Source organism: Phoxinus phoxinus (assembly GCF_949152265.1).
Source record: "Phoxinus phoxinus genome assembly, chromosome: 24".
Taxonomy (NCBI): Eukaryota; Metazoa; Chordata; class Actinopteri; order Cypriniformes; family Leuciscidae; genus Phoxinus; species Phoxinus phoxinus.
Genome location: NC_136899.1, coordinates 25,872,351 through 25,888,381, shown reverse-complemented (window position 1 = coordinate 25,888,381; position 16,031 = coordinate 25,872,351). Strand labels below are relative to the sequence as shown.

Here is a 16,031-nt window from a genome sequence, read left to right as displayed (position 1 = left end):
AACGGCCAAGTGTTGGATTAACGAACGCTGATATGGCAGCCACATAGACTTTGAGCGTGGATGGGGTTCTTCCCTTATCCAATAGCTCTTGCAAGAAGGAGAGAATCTCCGGTTCTCCACACTGAAGTGGTGACAGACCTTGATCTGAACACCATCCAGAGAACACCGACCATTTGGAAGCGTAGAGCCGTCTAGTAGACGGAGCCCTAGCTTGTTCGATCGTGTCTAACACTCCTCTTGGGAGGTTAGCGGGTACCCGTTTATGGCCCATACGTGTAGGGACCAAAGCTCGGGGTGAGGATGCAAAATCGAGCCCTTGGCCTGTGAGAGGAGGTCTCTCCTCACTGGTATCGGCCACGGGGCAGTACTTTTCAGTCGCATCAAAGCTGGGAACCAGGTCTGATTCGTCCAGAATGGAGCAACTAGCAGTACTGAGCATCCGCTCTCCCTGATACGCTCCAGCACTTGAGGCAGGAGTGAGACAGGAGGAAAAGCATAGAGCGGGCGGCGGGGCCAGACTCTGGCCAGCGCGTTCGTGCTCTTCGAAAAGAATTCTGGGCAATGAGCGTTTTCCTGGTTTGCAAACAGGTCTATTTCCGCTCTGCCGAACGTTTTCCACAGCAGACGCACTGTCTGTGTGTGTAGGGACCACTCTCCAGTGGGAACGTTGTTCCGTGAGAGTCTGTCCGGGCCTACGTTCAAGTGGCCTGGCACGTGCATTGCTCTTAACGAGCGCAGGTTGTGCTGGGCCCACACCAGTATGCGTTCCGCTAACCTGAATAGGTTCCGGGATCTCACGCCACCCTGGCGGTTTATGTAGGCTACTACCGACATGTTGTCCGAGCGGACCAGGACGTGGTGTCCTTTTATCCGGGGACAGAAGCGCCTCAGCGCAAAGTCCACTGCCATCATTTCCAGGCAGTTTATGTGCGGTAGTTCGGCTCGCTCTGACCACTGGCCAAAGAGCGGACTGCCGTCGAGCAGTGCTCCCCAGCCTGAGGTGGACGCGTCCGTGGACACCACCTTCAGGCTCGAGGAAGTCCCCAGGCTTACACCTGACCGGTACCAGTCTGACGCTCTCCATGGTGTCAGGGCTGAAATGCATTCCTGAGTGACCTTGAGGCGATAGCGACCGTGTAGCCATGCTCGGCGCGGTACGCGCGCTCTCAACCAGAACTGTAGTGGGCGCATGCGCAGCAGGCCCAACTGCAGCACTGTTGAGGCTGAGGCCATGAGGCCCAGCATTTTCTGAAATCTCCTGAGTGGCACTATGTGGCCGCTGAGGAAGGATTTCGCCATTTGCAGGGTATTTCGCCTGCGCTGTGATGACAGCTGTGCTGTCATAGACAGTGAGTTCAGATCCAGTCCTAAAAAGGAGATCCTTTGACTGGGAAACAGTGAACTTTTCTCCCAATTGACCCTCAGACCTAAGCACTCGAGGTGATCGAGTATTAGTGTCTTGTGGTGAGCGAGTTCTGACGGCGATTGAGCCAGAATTAGCCAATCGTCCAAATAGTTCAGAATTCGAACGCCCCGGAGTCTCAGGGGTGCCAGCGCCGCGTCCATGCACACTGTAAATGTACGAGGTGCTAGAGACAGGCCGAATGGCAGGACTGTGTACTGATATGCCCGGCCCTCGAAGGCGAATCTCAAAAATCGCCTGTGACGTGACGCAATTTGTATGTGAAAATACGCGTCTTTCAGATCTATTGCCATAAACCAGTCTTCTCGGCGAATTTGCGCGAGGATACTTCTGGTCGTGAGCATTCTGAACTTCCGCTTTGCAAGCGTTTTGTTCAGACGCCTTAGATCTAAAATGGGTCTGAGACCCCCGTCTTTCTTCGGTACCAGGAAATATCTGCTGTACAGGCCCCCTTCGCTCTGAGCTTGAGATAAAGGCTCTATGGCCCCTTTGCTCAATAGCTTCGCTATTTCGGCTCGAAGTAGATGTGCTACTTCTGTTTTTACCGTGGTTTCGACTTTTCCCGTGAAACGGGGAGGGCGTCGATAAAACTGTAGCGAATAGCCTCTTTTTATAGTCTCTAGCACCCATTCTGAAACCCCGGGTAGTCCTTCCCATGCATCTGCACGTGTGACTAGGGGTTGAATGTAATCTGGGCTCTGGTCGCGAAATGGCGGCGACACGAGAGCAACCATGTGCTGTGACATGGACGCCGTGGCGTCTGAGGCGGGGGACATGTTTAACACAGTATGCGTCCCGCGCGCGCTCGACTCTCTGAGTTGAGAGAGAGCACGCGGGGCGAGCCCTACGGGGCTCGTTATGTTTGTGAATAAACGTGGGCGCTTGGTGGCGGGCACATTTATAACACCGGGGACACTGTGTTTGTGTACTGACTGACCGTTCGTTAGTTTCGTTTTTACAGAAACCGCGGAACGTGCAGTGTGTAGTGGTTGTGGGCACTGGACAGTGGGCACGCTCACTACACGTAAAGCACAATCGGTGTGAGCCGATTTTATGTGTGCAAACCCTGTGTTGAACGGGGCTGTGCTTGTGTGAATGAATGGGCACTGGGTGGGCATTGCAGTTACACACATTACACCATCGGCCTTGGCCGGAACACCAGAAATTAAACTCTTTTTTAGATTTATCTGGGTCGCCGTGAAAACAGCGTTTGTGTGCAGGCAAACGGGCTTTACGGCCGGTTTGTTGGCTGCTGAGTACACTGGTACAAACACGGAACTTAGGGCTGTACAAGCGGGAATCTTTGGTGGAAGTCCGGCCGCAGCGGGACCCGAACACCGTCTTTTTCCTAGCAGGGCTAGGATGGCGCCGAGGCCTCGGGCTTGATTGAGATCTTGGGCCGAGGACCACGCGGTGGCGGGCGGCGTCCGGCGGAGCGAGACCGTGGTCTCTCTCGGGCCTGTTGCTGCTGGGCCTGTGCGGCGGGCGCGGGGCGCTGCTGAGTTCGGGCAGGCGGCTGTTTAGGGCGGCCTGTTACGGAACTGGAGCGCTTTGGCAGGAAATGTCTCATGGCCTGCGAAGTTTTCTGTACCTCGGCGAATCGGTCCGCGAAGTCCTTCACGGAGGATCCGAAGAGGCCAGCCGGTGAAATGGGGGCGTCGAGAAACGCAGAGCGCTCGGATTCCGCCATTTCAGAGAGAGTCAGCCATAAATGTCTCTCAGAAACAGTAGCTGTGGCCATAATCCTGCCGATGGCGTGTGCGGCGGACTTTGTAGCGCGAAGAGCTAGGTCTGTGGCGCTACGCAAGTCCGGAACACTGATCGCGCCCGGGCCTTCCTCGTCTATCTTGCAGAGGAGGTTGGCCTGGTGGATTTGAAGCACCGCCATGGTGTGCAGCGCCGATGCAGCTTGTCCGGCGGCGGAATACACGCGACCGTTCAGAGCTGAAGACGTGCGGCAAGCTTTGGATGGTAGGACTCCCTTAGCCCGCCGTCCCGCAGAGGGTGGGCAAAGGTGAGTCGCTACCGCCTCCTCGACCGGAGGGAGAGCGTGGTAGCCTCTGTCTCGAGCACCGTCCACTACGGAGAATGCTGGCGAGGCAGAAGTACGTACTCTGGCTGAAAATGGCGCCTTCCATGATTTCGCTACCTCTTCGTGAAGCTCAGGAAGAAACGGTGCGTGTCTGGAGGGGGGCGCAGCGCGGTCTCCAGAGAGGAAGCGTCCATCCAGCCGGTTGAGTGCAGGTTGTTCGGGCGTCGACCAATCGAGGCCGAGGCTCGACACGGCCTGTGTGAGCAGACGCATCAGTTCCGCCTCGATGCTGATCTTCCCTCCTCTGCGCTCTCGAACAGCGGGGGAGGGGAGGTCCACAGAGCTCGCCCAACCCTCGCTCTCCGAAGCGAGAAGCGAACAGCAATCATCATCTCCCTCTGATACAGCTTGCTGGTCGTCATCCATAACGGACAAAGCGGCGTGCTGCGGCTGTTGTCCGTCGGTGAGCGACTCGAGCGAGACGTTGAGAGGAGCTAGCGGCGGCGGCGGCGAGCTCCTCGTGGAGGGAGGTTCCGGGACCCGCTGAGCACGGCGCTTTTTACGGCGCGGCGCTACAGGGGGCGGTTGAGCAGCTTCGGCGAAAGATGCAAGGCGAGTCCGCAGAGTCGCGATTGGCATCATGTCGCAGTGATGGCAGCCGCCATCACCGAGAGCGATAGCTGCATGTTCCTCGCCCAAGCAGGAAACACATAACTCGTGGTGGTCCCCGTCGATGAGCGCGGCTCGGCAGGAGCCGCAGGAAAAGCGAGACATCTTTATAAAGACGCTCGTGCTCTTTTGTGAGGAAAAAGCGTGTGCCGCGGTAGGCGAACACACACACAAAACACACACAAAACTGAAAGGATATATCCACGCCGGAGAAGCGCAGCAGGGAACGGCGGCTGAAGGCGGCGAAGACCAGCGGCTTCAGGTAAGAGGCGCGTCCTGCTGAGGTGCTTGTATCCAGACGGCTGTGGTGGCTCGAATCAATCCAGCGATGCGTGCAGCTTCGTTGAATTTAAGAAAATCGGCGTGTTAGACAGCTATGCTCGTATTTATAGGCCTAGGCCACGCCTGTTTGGGCGGGAGGTGACGCAGAAGGGCGCGAAGCGTCCTCATTGGTCAGCGTCCTGGCCTCGCATAGGCTGTGCTTTTCTGGCAGAGCAGCCAATGGGTGAGCTGTATTGCTCCGCCTAGGTTGTATGCTTCAGAAAAGCGTTTTACAATATTACAAAATTAAGGATTAATTTTTGGCTTCAATCTCGACAAAGAAATATCTTTCCCGTAGCGTAGCGTTCTTTCGACGCAGTACGAGAGAACTCTACGTAAGAGAACCCCCTTAGGTGTGTGTGTGTTATCTCAGAATAAACCCCCTCAGGTGTGTGTGTGTGTGTGTGTTTTTTCTCAGAATAAATCCCCTCAGGTGTGTGTGTGTGTGTGTGTTTTCTCAGAATAAATCCCCTCAGGTGTGTGTGTGTTATCTCAGAATAAACCCCCTTCAGCAGGGCCGGATTAACCATTAGGGCAAATGGGCAGTTGCCCAGGGGCCCAGGACATCTAAGGGGCCCTGGGCACCGTCAAATATTATGTTAGATTAGAGGTGTGCGATATCACGATTTTTGATCGTGGACGATTAAAATGTCTCCACGATCTGCTTTTGAAGAAATATCGTATGATCGTGCATTCTATCAGTTTGCAGTTCTGGCGCCTCCGTCTCAACATACTGTACAGCGCAACGTATATTCACATGAAATGCAGAGGAACGGGACACTGTTTATAAAAATTAATTATTTGCATGTGCTTTAAAGCCTTGCCAGTTAAACATGTCATTTGCTGCTGATGCGCTGTTCTAACGAGCGCTTTTCTGAGCGCAAACACCCGACGCACACATGCACTAAAGCCTGTCTAACATGGTTACTGGACTAAGTTATCTTTCGAGTCTTATTGCTCTAATACTGTCAAATACACACAAGGTTTACATAAACAAAGTTGGTTATGTCTAAAGTGAAAGAACAGTAGAAAAAATTAAGAAAAAAATCTGCTTGTCAAATGTGTGTATATTAGACTCGTTGCGCGCAGATCTTAAAGTGACAGTAGCCCTAATAGTAAACATGCTGCCTTGTCCTTAAAGGGATAGTTACCCAAAAATGGGGGGGGTCCTACAAGTCATTGTGCCCAGGGGCCTCTGAACTCTTAATCCGGCCCTGCCCTTCAGGTGTGTGTGTGTGTGTGTGTTATCTCAGAATAAACCCCTTCAGGTGTGTGTGTGTGTTATCTCAGAATAAACCCCCTCAGGTGTGTGTGTGTGTGTGTGTGTGTATGTGTTATCTCAGAATAAACCCCCTTCAGGTGTGTGTGTGTGTGTGTGTGTGTGTGTTATCTCAGAATAAACCCCCTTCAGGTGTGTGTGTGTGTGTGTGTTATCTCAGAATAAACCCCCTTCAGGTGTGTGTGTGTGTTATCTCAGAATAATCCCCCTCAGGTGTGTGTGTGTGTGTGTGTGTTATCTCAGAATAATCCCCCTTCAGGTGTGTGTGTGTGTTATCTCAGAATAATCCCCCTCAGGTGTGTGTGTGTGTGTGTGTTATCTCAGAATAAACCCCCTTCAGGTGTGTGTGTGTGTTATCTCAGAATAAACCCCCTTCAGGTGTGTGTGTGTGTTATCTCAGAATAATCCCCCTCAGGTGTGTGTGTGTGTGTGTGTGTGTGATCTCAGAATAAACCCCCTTCAGGTGTGTGTGTGTGTTATCTCAGAATAATCCCCCTCAGGTGTGTGTGTGTGTGTGTGTGTGTGATCTCAGAATAAACCCCCTCAGGTGTGTGTGTGTGTGTGTGTGATCTCAGAATAAACCCCCTCAGGTGTGTGTGTGTGTGTGTGTGTGTTATCTCAGAATAATCCCCCTCAGGTGTGTGTGTGTGTGTGTGTGTGTGTGTGATCTCAGAATAAACCCCCTCAGGTGTGTGTGTGTGTGTGTGTGTGATCTCAGAATAAACCCCCTCAGGTGTGTGTGTGTGTGTGTGTGTGTGTGATCTCAGAATAAACCCCCTCAGGTGTGTGTGTGTGTGTGTGTGTGTGTGTGTGTGTGATCTCAGAATAAACCCCCTCAGGTGTGTGTGTGTGTGTGTGTGTGTGTGTGATCTCAGAATAAACCCCCTCAGGTGTGTGTGTGTGTGTGTGTGTGTTATCTCAGAATAAACCCCCTCAGGTGTGTGTGTGTGTGTGTGTGTGTGTGTGTGTGTGTGTGTGTGTGTGTGTGTGTGTGTGTGTGTGTGTGTGTGTATCTCAGAATAAACCCCCTCCGGCTGATGATGACCTGATCCTGATCACCTGGTCGGGTTTATTCTGAGATGACAACCGGCCGGATGTACATTATCCCTCACATATTCATATTCCGATCCCCTTCCCAGAGTGCAATGCAGTTTCTGGAGGCGTACACAGCGGAGGACGTGACCGTGGCGGAGCTGGAGGGAAGCTCGAACTCTCTGTGGACCATCAGCCCTCCCAGCAGAACCAGCCTGATGCAGGTCCTGAGCAAAGAGGACCAGTTCCCCGTCACCATGTCCTGGAGCGTGCAGCGGTACACACGCGGACCACCACGGCTCTATGATTATCACATATTAATATCAACACACTATGGAACCTTGTTTCTGCCACAGAATAAAACACTTTAAAAGATAATTGCGAGTTTATTTCTCACAATTCTGACTTTATAACTCGGAATTGTGACTTTATTTCATGCAATTCTGAGATAAAAAGTCACAATTACCTTTTTATTATTATTCTGTGTCGGAAACAAGTTTCCATAAAACACAGACTCAAATTTCCAAACCTGTCTGTAGATTTTTCAGACCATATTTAACATCAATGGTATTAGTCGTCTGTAATTCCTTTCCCCTCTTTTTTTTTCATTGGTTTTCTATGGAAGCTTGTTTCTGCCACAGAATAAAACATTTAAAAAGATCATTACGACTTTTTATTTAACAATTGCGACTTTATTTCTTGCAATTCTGACTTTATATCACACAATTGCAAGTTAAAGTCCAATTCTAGAGGACAAAAGACAGAATTGCGAGATGTAAACTTGCAATTGTGAGAATAAAAGTACAAATTGTATAAGATAAAAAGTCGCAGTTACACTTTTTTTTCTGTGGCGGAAACAAACTTCCTAGTGATAACTTCTGCTTACATGAGAAGAGCCTAAAGCGCTTCATAACACACACACACACACACACACACACACACACACACACACACACACACACACACACACACACACTCACTCACTCACTCACTCACTCACTCACTCACTCACTCACACACACACACACACACACACACACACACACACACACACACACACACACTCACTAACACACACACACACACACACACTTACTAACACACACACACACACACACACTTCATTAGTGAGGTTCAAAAGAGATGCAGTTTTGCACAATGAAAATATGAATTTACTAAGCTAGTTTTAGAAATTCTTAATTTTATATTTTTTTTAAATTGTCTTGAAAGACAAATATGTTCTGTTGTCTTTTTTCCCATACTCATCCACACCTGGAAATCACTCAAATCAAATTCCATACTTTTTCAAACTGCGTAGAAACCCCAAGATGCACTACTGTTTAAAAGTGTCTGTGAGTCTCTTCTGCTCACCAAAGCTGCAGTTATTAGATCAAAAATACAGTAAAAAAATATTATTCTAATGTAAATCATCAGTTTTCTATGTGAATATACAGTAAAGTGTAATTTATTCCTGTGATCAAAGCTGAATTTATCATCATTACTCCAGTCTTCAGTGTCACATGACACATTTATGATGATCAATATTGAAAACAACTTCATGTTTTAGTGGAAACTGATACATTACATTTTTCGGGATTTTTAATTACCGTAATAGAAAGTTCAAAAGAACAGCATTTATTTGAAATATAATATTTTGTAACATTATATATGTTTTTACTGTCACTTTTGATACATTGAATGTGTCCCTGATGAATAAAAGTATGAATGGCATTCCATGGTAATCCAAATAATGCTCCGTCTAAAAACCCCTTTTGCTAGTGCACTACGAATAACTCCCATGATCCTCCTCTCTTCTGCAGGAATCTGAGTCTGGGAGCAAAGGCTGAGTTTGCGGTGGACAAGCACGTCACGTATCTGGACATGAAGACGAGACAGGAGCTGATCGCTTTGCTCAACGGCACCAGGAATAGAGCTGTGTGAGTGCAGTCAGCGTCAGCTTCACACTCGTGTACAGCCTCGATGTTGACGTGTGTTTCCTCACACACAGGGTCATAGAGAAGGTGTTTCCCTGCTTCATCCGCGCGCCGAGCGACTCCAACGCCAAACCCATAGATCAGCTGTACACAGGTAATGAGTCCAGGTCACTTCCTGCTGTGACATCACCAGGGCTTGAAGTTCACCTTTCACTCATCGGCCGATTTGGCTTCTTCATCTTTAAGTTACCGGCCATTCAGAGCTTCTGACAGCCAAAACCAGATGGACAAGATATTACCCAGATTAACTTTGTCACAGCTATATGACATTATAAAGCTATATATAATAAAATGTGGATTTCATACATTCATTTCTTATTCAAACAAAACCTTTTGAACCTCTTTTACCAAAAACGTGACCCTGGACCACACACCCAGTCTGGAGCCGCACGGGTGTATCTGTGGCAATAGCAACTATACATTGTATGGGTCAAAATTATAAATTTTTCTTTTATGCCAAAAATCATGAGGATATTAAGATCATGTTCCATGAAGATATTTAGTAAATGTCCTACCGTAAATATATAAAACATGTATTTTTGTGAGTGAATGCAGCACAATCGTGAACATAAATGCACAACTTTAAGGAGATTTTCTCAATGTTTAGATTTTTTTGCTCCTCAGATTCCAGATTTTCAATAGTTGTGTCTCGACCAAATATTGTCCTATCCTAACAAACCACACATCAGTGGAGAGATTATTTATTCAGCTTTCATATTATGTATACATCTCAATATCAAAAAATTTACCCGTGACTGGTTTTGTGGTCCAGGGTCACACATGTGTTTTAGGAGGACAGATCAATAACAACAAAAAAAACACATAAAAAATGTAGGATGTTGTAAAATAACACTGTCTTTTCTGTTAACCAATTGCTTTATAATCTTCGCTATTGCTTCAGTGCAAATGAACAAGCGTGCCGTTATTTGTTGTGTAGAGAAGTGTGTGTTCAGGTAAGCAGATATGAGCAGATTCTGCAATACACTGTGTTTAATATATCATGATGACTCTCGAGTATTTGTGCTAAATCTGCACAGATTTGTTTAATGCCTGGTTCAGATTACACAATTTTTTCGTCTGTTACGATAGTCACTGTCAGATTACACACACACTCGCTCACTCACTCACACTCTCGCTCGCACGCACACACACACACACACACACTCGCTCACTCACTCACACTCTCGCTCGCGCACACACACTCGCTCACACTCTCGCTCGCTCACTCACTCGCGCACACACACTCGCTCACACACACACTCACTCTTGCACACACACTCTCGCTCACACACACACACGCACTCACTCTTGCACACACACTCTCGCTCGCTCACACACACGCACTCACTCTTGCACACACACTCTCGCTCACACACACACGCACTCACTCTTGCACACACACTCTCGCTCGCTCACACACACGCACTCACTCTTGCACACACACTCTCGCTCGCTCACACACACGCACTCACTCTTGCACACACACTCGCTCGCTCACACACACGCACTCACTCTTGCACACACACTCTCGCTCGCTCAAACACATGCACTCACTCTTGCACACACACTCACTCACACTCTCGCTCGCTCGCGCACACACACACACACTCGCTCGCGCACACACACACACACACACACACACACTCTCGCTCACACACACACACACGCACTCACTCTTGCACACACACACACACTCTCGCTCACACACACACACACACACTCACTCTTGCACACACACTCTCGCTCGCTCACACACACGCACTCACTCTTGCACACACACTCTCGCTCGCTCACACACACGCACTCACTCTTGCACACACACTCTCGCTCGCTCACACACACACGCACTCACTCTTGCACACACACTCTCGCTCGCTCACACACACGCACTCACTCTTGCACAGACACTCTCGCTCGCTCACACACACGCACTCACTCTTGCACACACACTCTCGCTCGCTCACACACACGCACTCACTCTTGCACACACTCACTCACACTCTCGCTCGCGCACACACACACACACACTCGCTCACACTCTCGCTCGCTCACTCACTCGCGCACACACACACTCTCGCTCACACGCACTCACTCTTGCACACACACACACTCTCGCTCACACACACGCACTCACTCTTGCACACACACTCTCGCTCGCTCACACACATACTCACTCTTGCACACACACTCGCTCGCTCACACACACACTCACTCTTGCACACACACTCTCGTTCGCTCACACACATGCACTCACTCTTGCACACACACTCTCGCTCGCTCACACAAACGCACTCACTCTTGCACACACACTCACTCTCTCTCTCGCTCGCTCACTCACTCACACAAATGCTCTCACTCACTCACTCTCGCACACTTGCTCACTGCGCGCGCACACACACACTCTCGCTCGCTCACTCACTCACTCTCACACACAACACGCACACTCTCGCTCACTCACACACACACACACTCACTCTCACTCTAGCACACACACACTCTCGCTCGGTCACGCACACACACACACTCTCGCTCACTCACTGGCGCACACACACACTCACTCACAAACGCACTCACTCTAGCGCGCACACACACACACACACTCTCACTCACACAAACGCACTCACTCACTCTAGCACACACACACTCTCGCTCGCTCACGCACACACACACGCACACACTCTCGCTCACTCACTCACACAAACGCTCTCGCTCACTCACTCGCACACACACACTCACTCACTCGCACACACACTCACACATACACACTCACACAAACGCACTCACACTCTCTCACTCGCGCACACACTCACTCACTGACTCACTCGCACATACACACACACACTCACACTCTCTCACTCGCACACACACTCACTCACTCGCACACACACTCACACATACACACTCACACAAACGCACTCACACTCTCTCACTCGCGCACACACACTCACTCACTCGCACACACACTCACTCACTGACTCACACATACACACACACACTCACACTCACACTCTCTCACTCGCACACACACTCACTCACTCACACATACACACTCACACTCACACTCTCTCACTCGCACACACTCACTCACTCACTCGCACACACACTCACACATACACACACACACTCACACTCTCTCACTCGCACACACACTCACTCACTCGCACACACACTCACTCACTCGCACATACACACACACACACACACTCACTCACTCGCACACACACTCACTCACTCGCACACACACTCACTCACTCGCACACACACTCACTCACTCGCACACACACTCACTCACTCGCACATACACACACACACACACACTCTCTCACTCGCGCACACACACTCACTCACTCGCACACACACTCACTCACTGACTCACACATACACACACACACTCACACTCTCTCACTCGCACACACACTCACTCACTCGCACCCACACTCCCTCACTCTTGATGGAACCCATCGTGGAGGACCTAAATAATAAATAAACATGCTTGTGTTGTTATGGTGATGTCGTTGATGACACACACTATACGAGATGAAACGATCGAATCTTGCGTTCCGACCCCCGTTGTCATTTACGAATCCCCACAACACCCTACGTCAAGCGGATCGTGCCAAAGTCGGGCTAAAATCGTGTAATCTGAACCAGGCATTACACAAACTTCTCCAGCAAAGCGAGTAAACAGAATTAAATAGCCAGGGGTTTAACAGCGTTGTCCGCCACAGTCGAGTCTACCCGTGTTTAGCGAGTGTTCATTCCAAACCCTGGACTCAGACTGGCTCCTGTCACTGACACTCACCCGTTGTCCCGGATCTCTGCACAGGTGACGGCTATAAGAGCGTCCTGCTGGACCTGGAGAGGTCCCGTAACGCCAGCGAACACATCCAGGAGTGGTGGATCGTGGATCAGCCGTCGGCAGGGAAGATCCAGATGCGCTCCGAGCTCAAGCTGGAGAAGAAGAGCGAGGCAGGACTGCAGCTCTACGTCTTCAGTGATAAAGTCAGTCCTCCCAGCCTGGGCTTTCTGGCGGGATACGGGTGAGTCGCGGGACAACCTCGGGAACGCCTAGATGAGGGTTCGGATGCTAGTCAGGCTAGTCCGTGTCCTAACCTGACGCGATGCGATAAGATTCCAGCGACAAATCATTTGCCTGTACTAGACGCGACGCCAGGGTTGCCAGATTAGGACGGTCATTTCCAGCCCAAAAACTCACCAAAACCCGCCCACTCCAAGACAAAAACATGTACAAGTACACGCTCGTCAGTGACGTCAACACCAACGCTAGCTGACTCTGCATGGGCGTGTGTGTTTAGTGATGTCATGATGATTGATTTTATCGACTACATGCACACTTTAGTTTAGTTTTTTAACCCATTAGACTTTAAAATGTAGATGTTTGAAACCCACCGACCTGACTCTAACCCTTGTTTACCCGCACAATCAAATTCAAAACCGCCCAATCTGGCAACCCACAGCCAATCAGAACAGCGTGTGGGCGGAGTCTCGCGGCAAGTGCACAGCCAATCAGAACAGCGTGTGGGCGGAGTCTCGTGGCGAGTGCACAGCCAATCAGAACAGCGTGTGGGCGGAGTCTCACGGCGAGTGCACAGCCAATCAGAACAGCGTGTGGGCGGAGTCTCGTGGCGAGTGCACAGCCAATCAGAACAGCGTGTGGGCGGAGTCTCGCGGCGAGTGCACAGCCAATCAGAACAGCGTGTGGGCGGAGTCTCGTGGCGAGGGCACAGCCAATCAGAACAGCGTGTGGGCGGAGTCTCGTGGCGAGGGCACAGCCAATCAGAACAGCGTGTGGGCGGAGTCTCGTGGCGAGGGCACAGCCAATCAGAACAGCGTGTGGGCGGAGTCTCGCGGCGAGTGCACAGCCAATCAGAACAGCGTGTGGGCGGAGTCTCGCGGCGAGTGCACAGCCAATCAGAACAGCGTGTGGGCGGAGTCTCGCTGCGAGTGCACAGCCAATCAGAACAGCGTGTGGGCGGAGTCTCGTGGCGAGTGCACAGCCAATCAGAACAGCGTATGGGCGGAGTCTCGCGGCGAGTGCACAGCCAATCAGAACAGCGTGTGGGCGGAGTCTCGCGGCGAGTGCACAGCCAATCAGAACAGCGTGTGGGCGGAGTCTCGCGGCGAGTGCACAGCCAATCAGAACAGCGTGTGGGCGGAGTCTCGCTGCGAGTGCACAGCCAATCAGAACAGCGTGTGGGCGGAGTCTCGTGGCGAGTGCACAGCCAATCAGAACAGCGTATGGGCGGAGTCTCGCGGCGAGTGCACAGCCAATCAGAACAGCGTGTGTGTGGCACTTGCAAGAAAGTGGATATAAGTACATAATCAAATTCACAAATATTAAACCATTTAAACATTATTCAAATACATAGGCTACTGAGTTACTAAAAAAATCTTCGTCAAAGAATACACTTGTTTGTTCACAGTATGAACGTTCTTGTTTCCATTTGTTTAATTTCAAGATCTGAGGTGAATTCTCCAGTGTTGCTTTTACAGCTCAAAGCTGGAGCACTAAATGATATTCAGTCACATGACACGCTTTTAACATTAAATAAAGCACATAAACAGCGCCTGAGATGATCATCGCCACACTTTGTGTTTGTTGTTCCAGCGCGACGGCAGAGAAACATAGAAACCGTTTCTAAAGTAGTCGCAGTCGCAGCTGGTTAGCACAACAACTCTGATTAACATGGAAAAGACGCATTTTATCGCCCGTCGCGTGTAGTTAGGACACGGTGTTACAAGGTAGTTTTATTCTGGTCATAACTTTTAGTAAAAAGGTAGATTAGTCCAAGTCCTAGTTTATTTCAAGTTGTTTCAAACCTGTATGAATTTATTTTTTCTGCTGAATATAAAAAGAAGATATTTTGAAGAACGTCAGTAACCAGGCAGTTGATGTCTCATTGATATCCATAGTCATTTTTCTCCTACTATGGAAGTCCGTCAACTGTCTGTCGATCATTCTTCAAAATATCTTCCTGTGTTCAGCAGAAGAAAGAAATATTTACAGGTTTGAAACAACTTGAGGGCGAGTATATGATGACAGAATTGACATTTTTAAGTGAACTAATCCTTTAACTGAACAGCTGTTTATGCAACTGCAGGATTCCCCTCAAAAAAGTGATTTTTGTAGATAAAAAAGATGGTAATTTAATAACTGGCTCAACTTTTTGTGGTTGATTTTACGTTCGGTTTAATTTAACCACAAAATAACAACAAAAAGGTTAAAAACTTACTCAACCTTTTTGTGGTTAAATTAAAGAAACAAAATCGTCAAAATAACCACAAAAAGTGCAGTACTGACAGTTATTGTCAAGTAAGTGAAATAATTCTGCAATCTTTGAACAAAATATTCATATAAGCAAAGAGCAAAAACACTAGCATGTCTAACTGGAGTAGTACTGCACTTTATGAGATTATTTTGCAGTAATTTTCTATATTTTGCATTTTGTTTAAAGATCGAATAATCATTTAATGGTCAATAACTGTTAGCACTGCACTCACTGTTTGTGGTTATTTTGCTAATGGATGTGTAAATCTGTTCCATGATCACAGAATTATCTCACTAGCGTTGACTAATAATGCACTTATTGCTATTATTTTCTCTATAGCAACTCTATTGTTTCTTAATGAGGTATTGTTATTATTAATATATATATAGTTTTTTCTTCTTCTGCGAGATAATTGAAGGAAGCAGCTGTTCTGTTTGTATATTCTTTGACAGACAGTTCAATAAGTTTTACTATTTTTATTATTATTATATATCTATAATTATAGTTATTATTATTGTGTATCTTTTCTGTTGTCACATTATTTGCTTAAAATAAAATAATGAATTAATTTTGTGGTTAAATTGTAAATTTTTGGGGGGATTATTTTGCAGTAGTCACAAATGATGCCGGATTGGTCCAGAACTCTCACTAATGTGCTAATGTGTTAGTGTGTAATAACTTGTGCTGGTGTCCTGCAGGATCATGGGCCTCTACGCATCGGTGGTGCTGGTGATCGGGAAGTTCGTCCGCGAGTTCTTCAGTGGTATCTCTCACTCCATCATGTTCGAAGAGCTCCCGTGTGTGGACCGAATCCTCAAGCTCTGCACCGACATCTTCCTGGTGCGGGAGACGGGCGAGCTGGAGCTCGAGGAGGACCTGTACGCCAAACTCATCTTCCTGTACCGCTCGCCCGAGACCATGATCAAGTGGACCAGGGAGAAGACCAAATGAGGACGAGTGCGTCATCACGCCGGAGAGAAACGGATGACCT

General features: G+C 48.8%; 1 protein-coding gene across 1 annotated transcript in view; it reads left to right on the top strand.

Annotated features, from left to right (window-relative positions):
• piezo2a (piezo-type mechanosensitive ion channel component 2a) overlaps positions 1-15,991 on the top strand; it is a gene marked incomplete at its 3' end in the record, with an annotated part of 196,524 nt that extends 180,533 nt beyond the window's left edge. The window contains exons 49-53 of the mRNA XM_079601115.1: positions 6,864-7,033; positions 8,577-8,693; positions 8,765-8,844; positions 12,577-12,790; positions 15,739-15,991. Of these exons, the coding sequence (XP_079457241.1) occupies positions 6,864-7,033; positions 8,577-8,693; positions 8,765-8,844; positions 12,577-12,790; positions 15,739-15,991 (834 nt within the window). The remainder of the gene's footprint in view (positions 1-6,863; positions 7,034-8,576; positions 8,694-8,764; positions 8,845-12,576; positions 12,791-15,738) is intronic.
• Between the last annotated feature and the right edge of the window lie 40 nt (positions 15,992-16,031).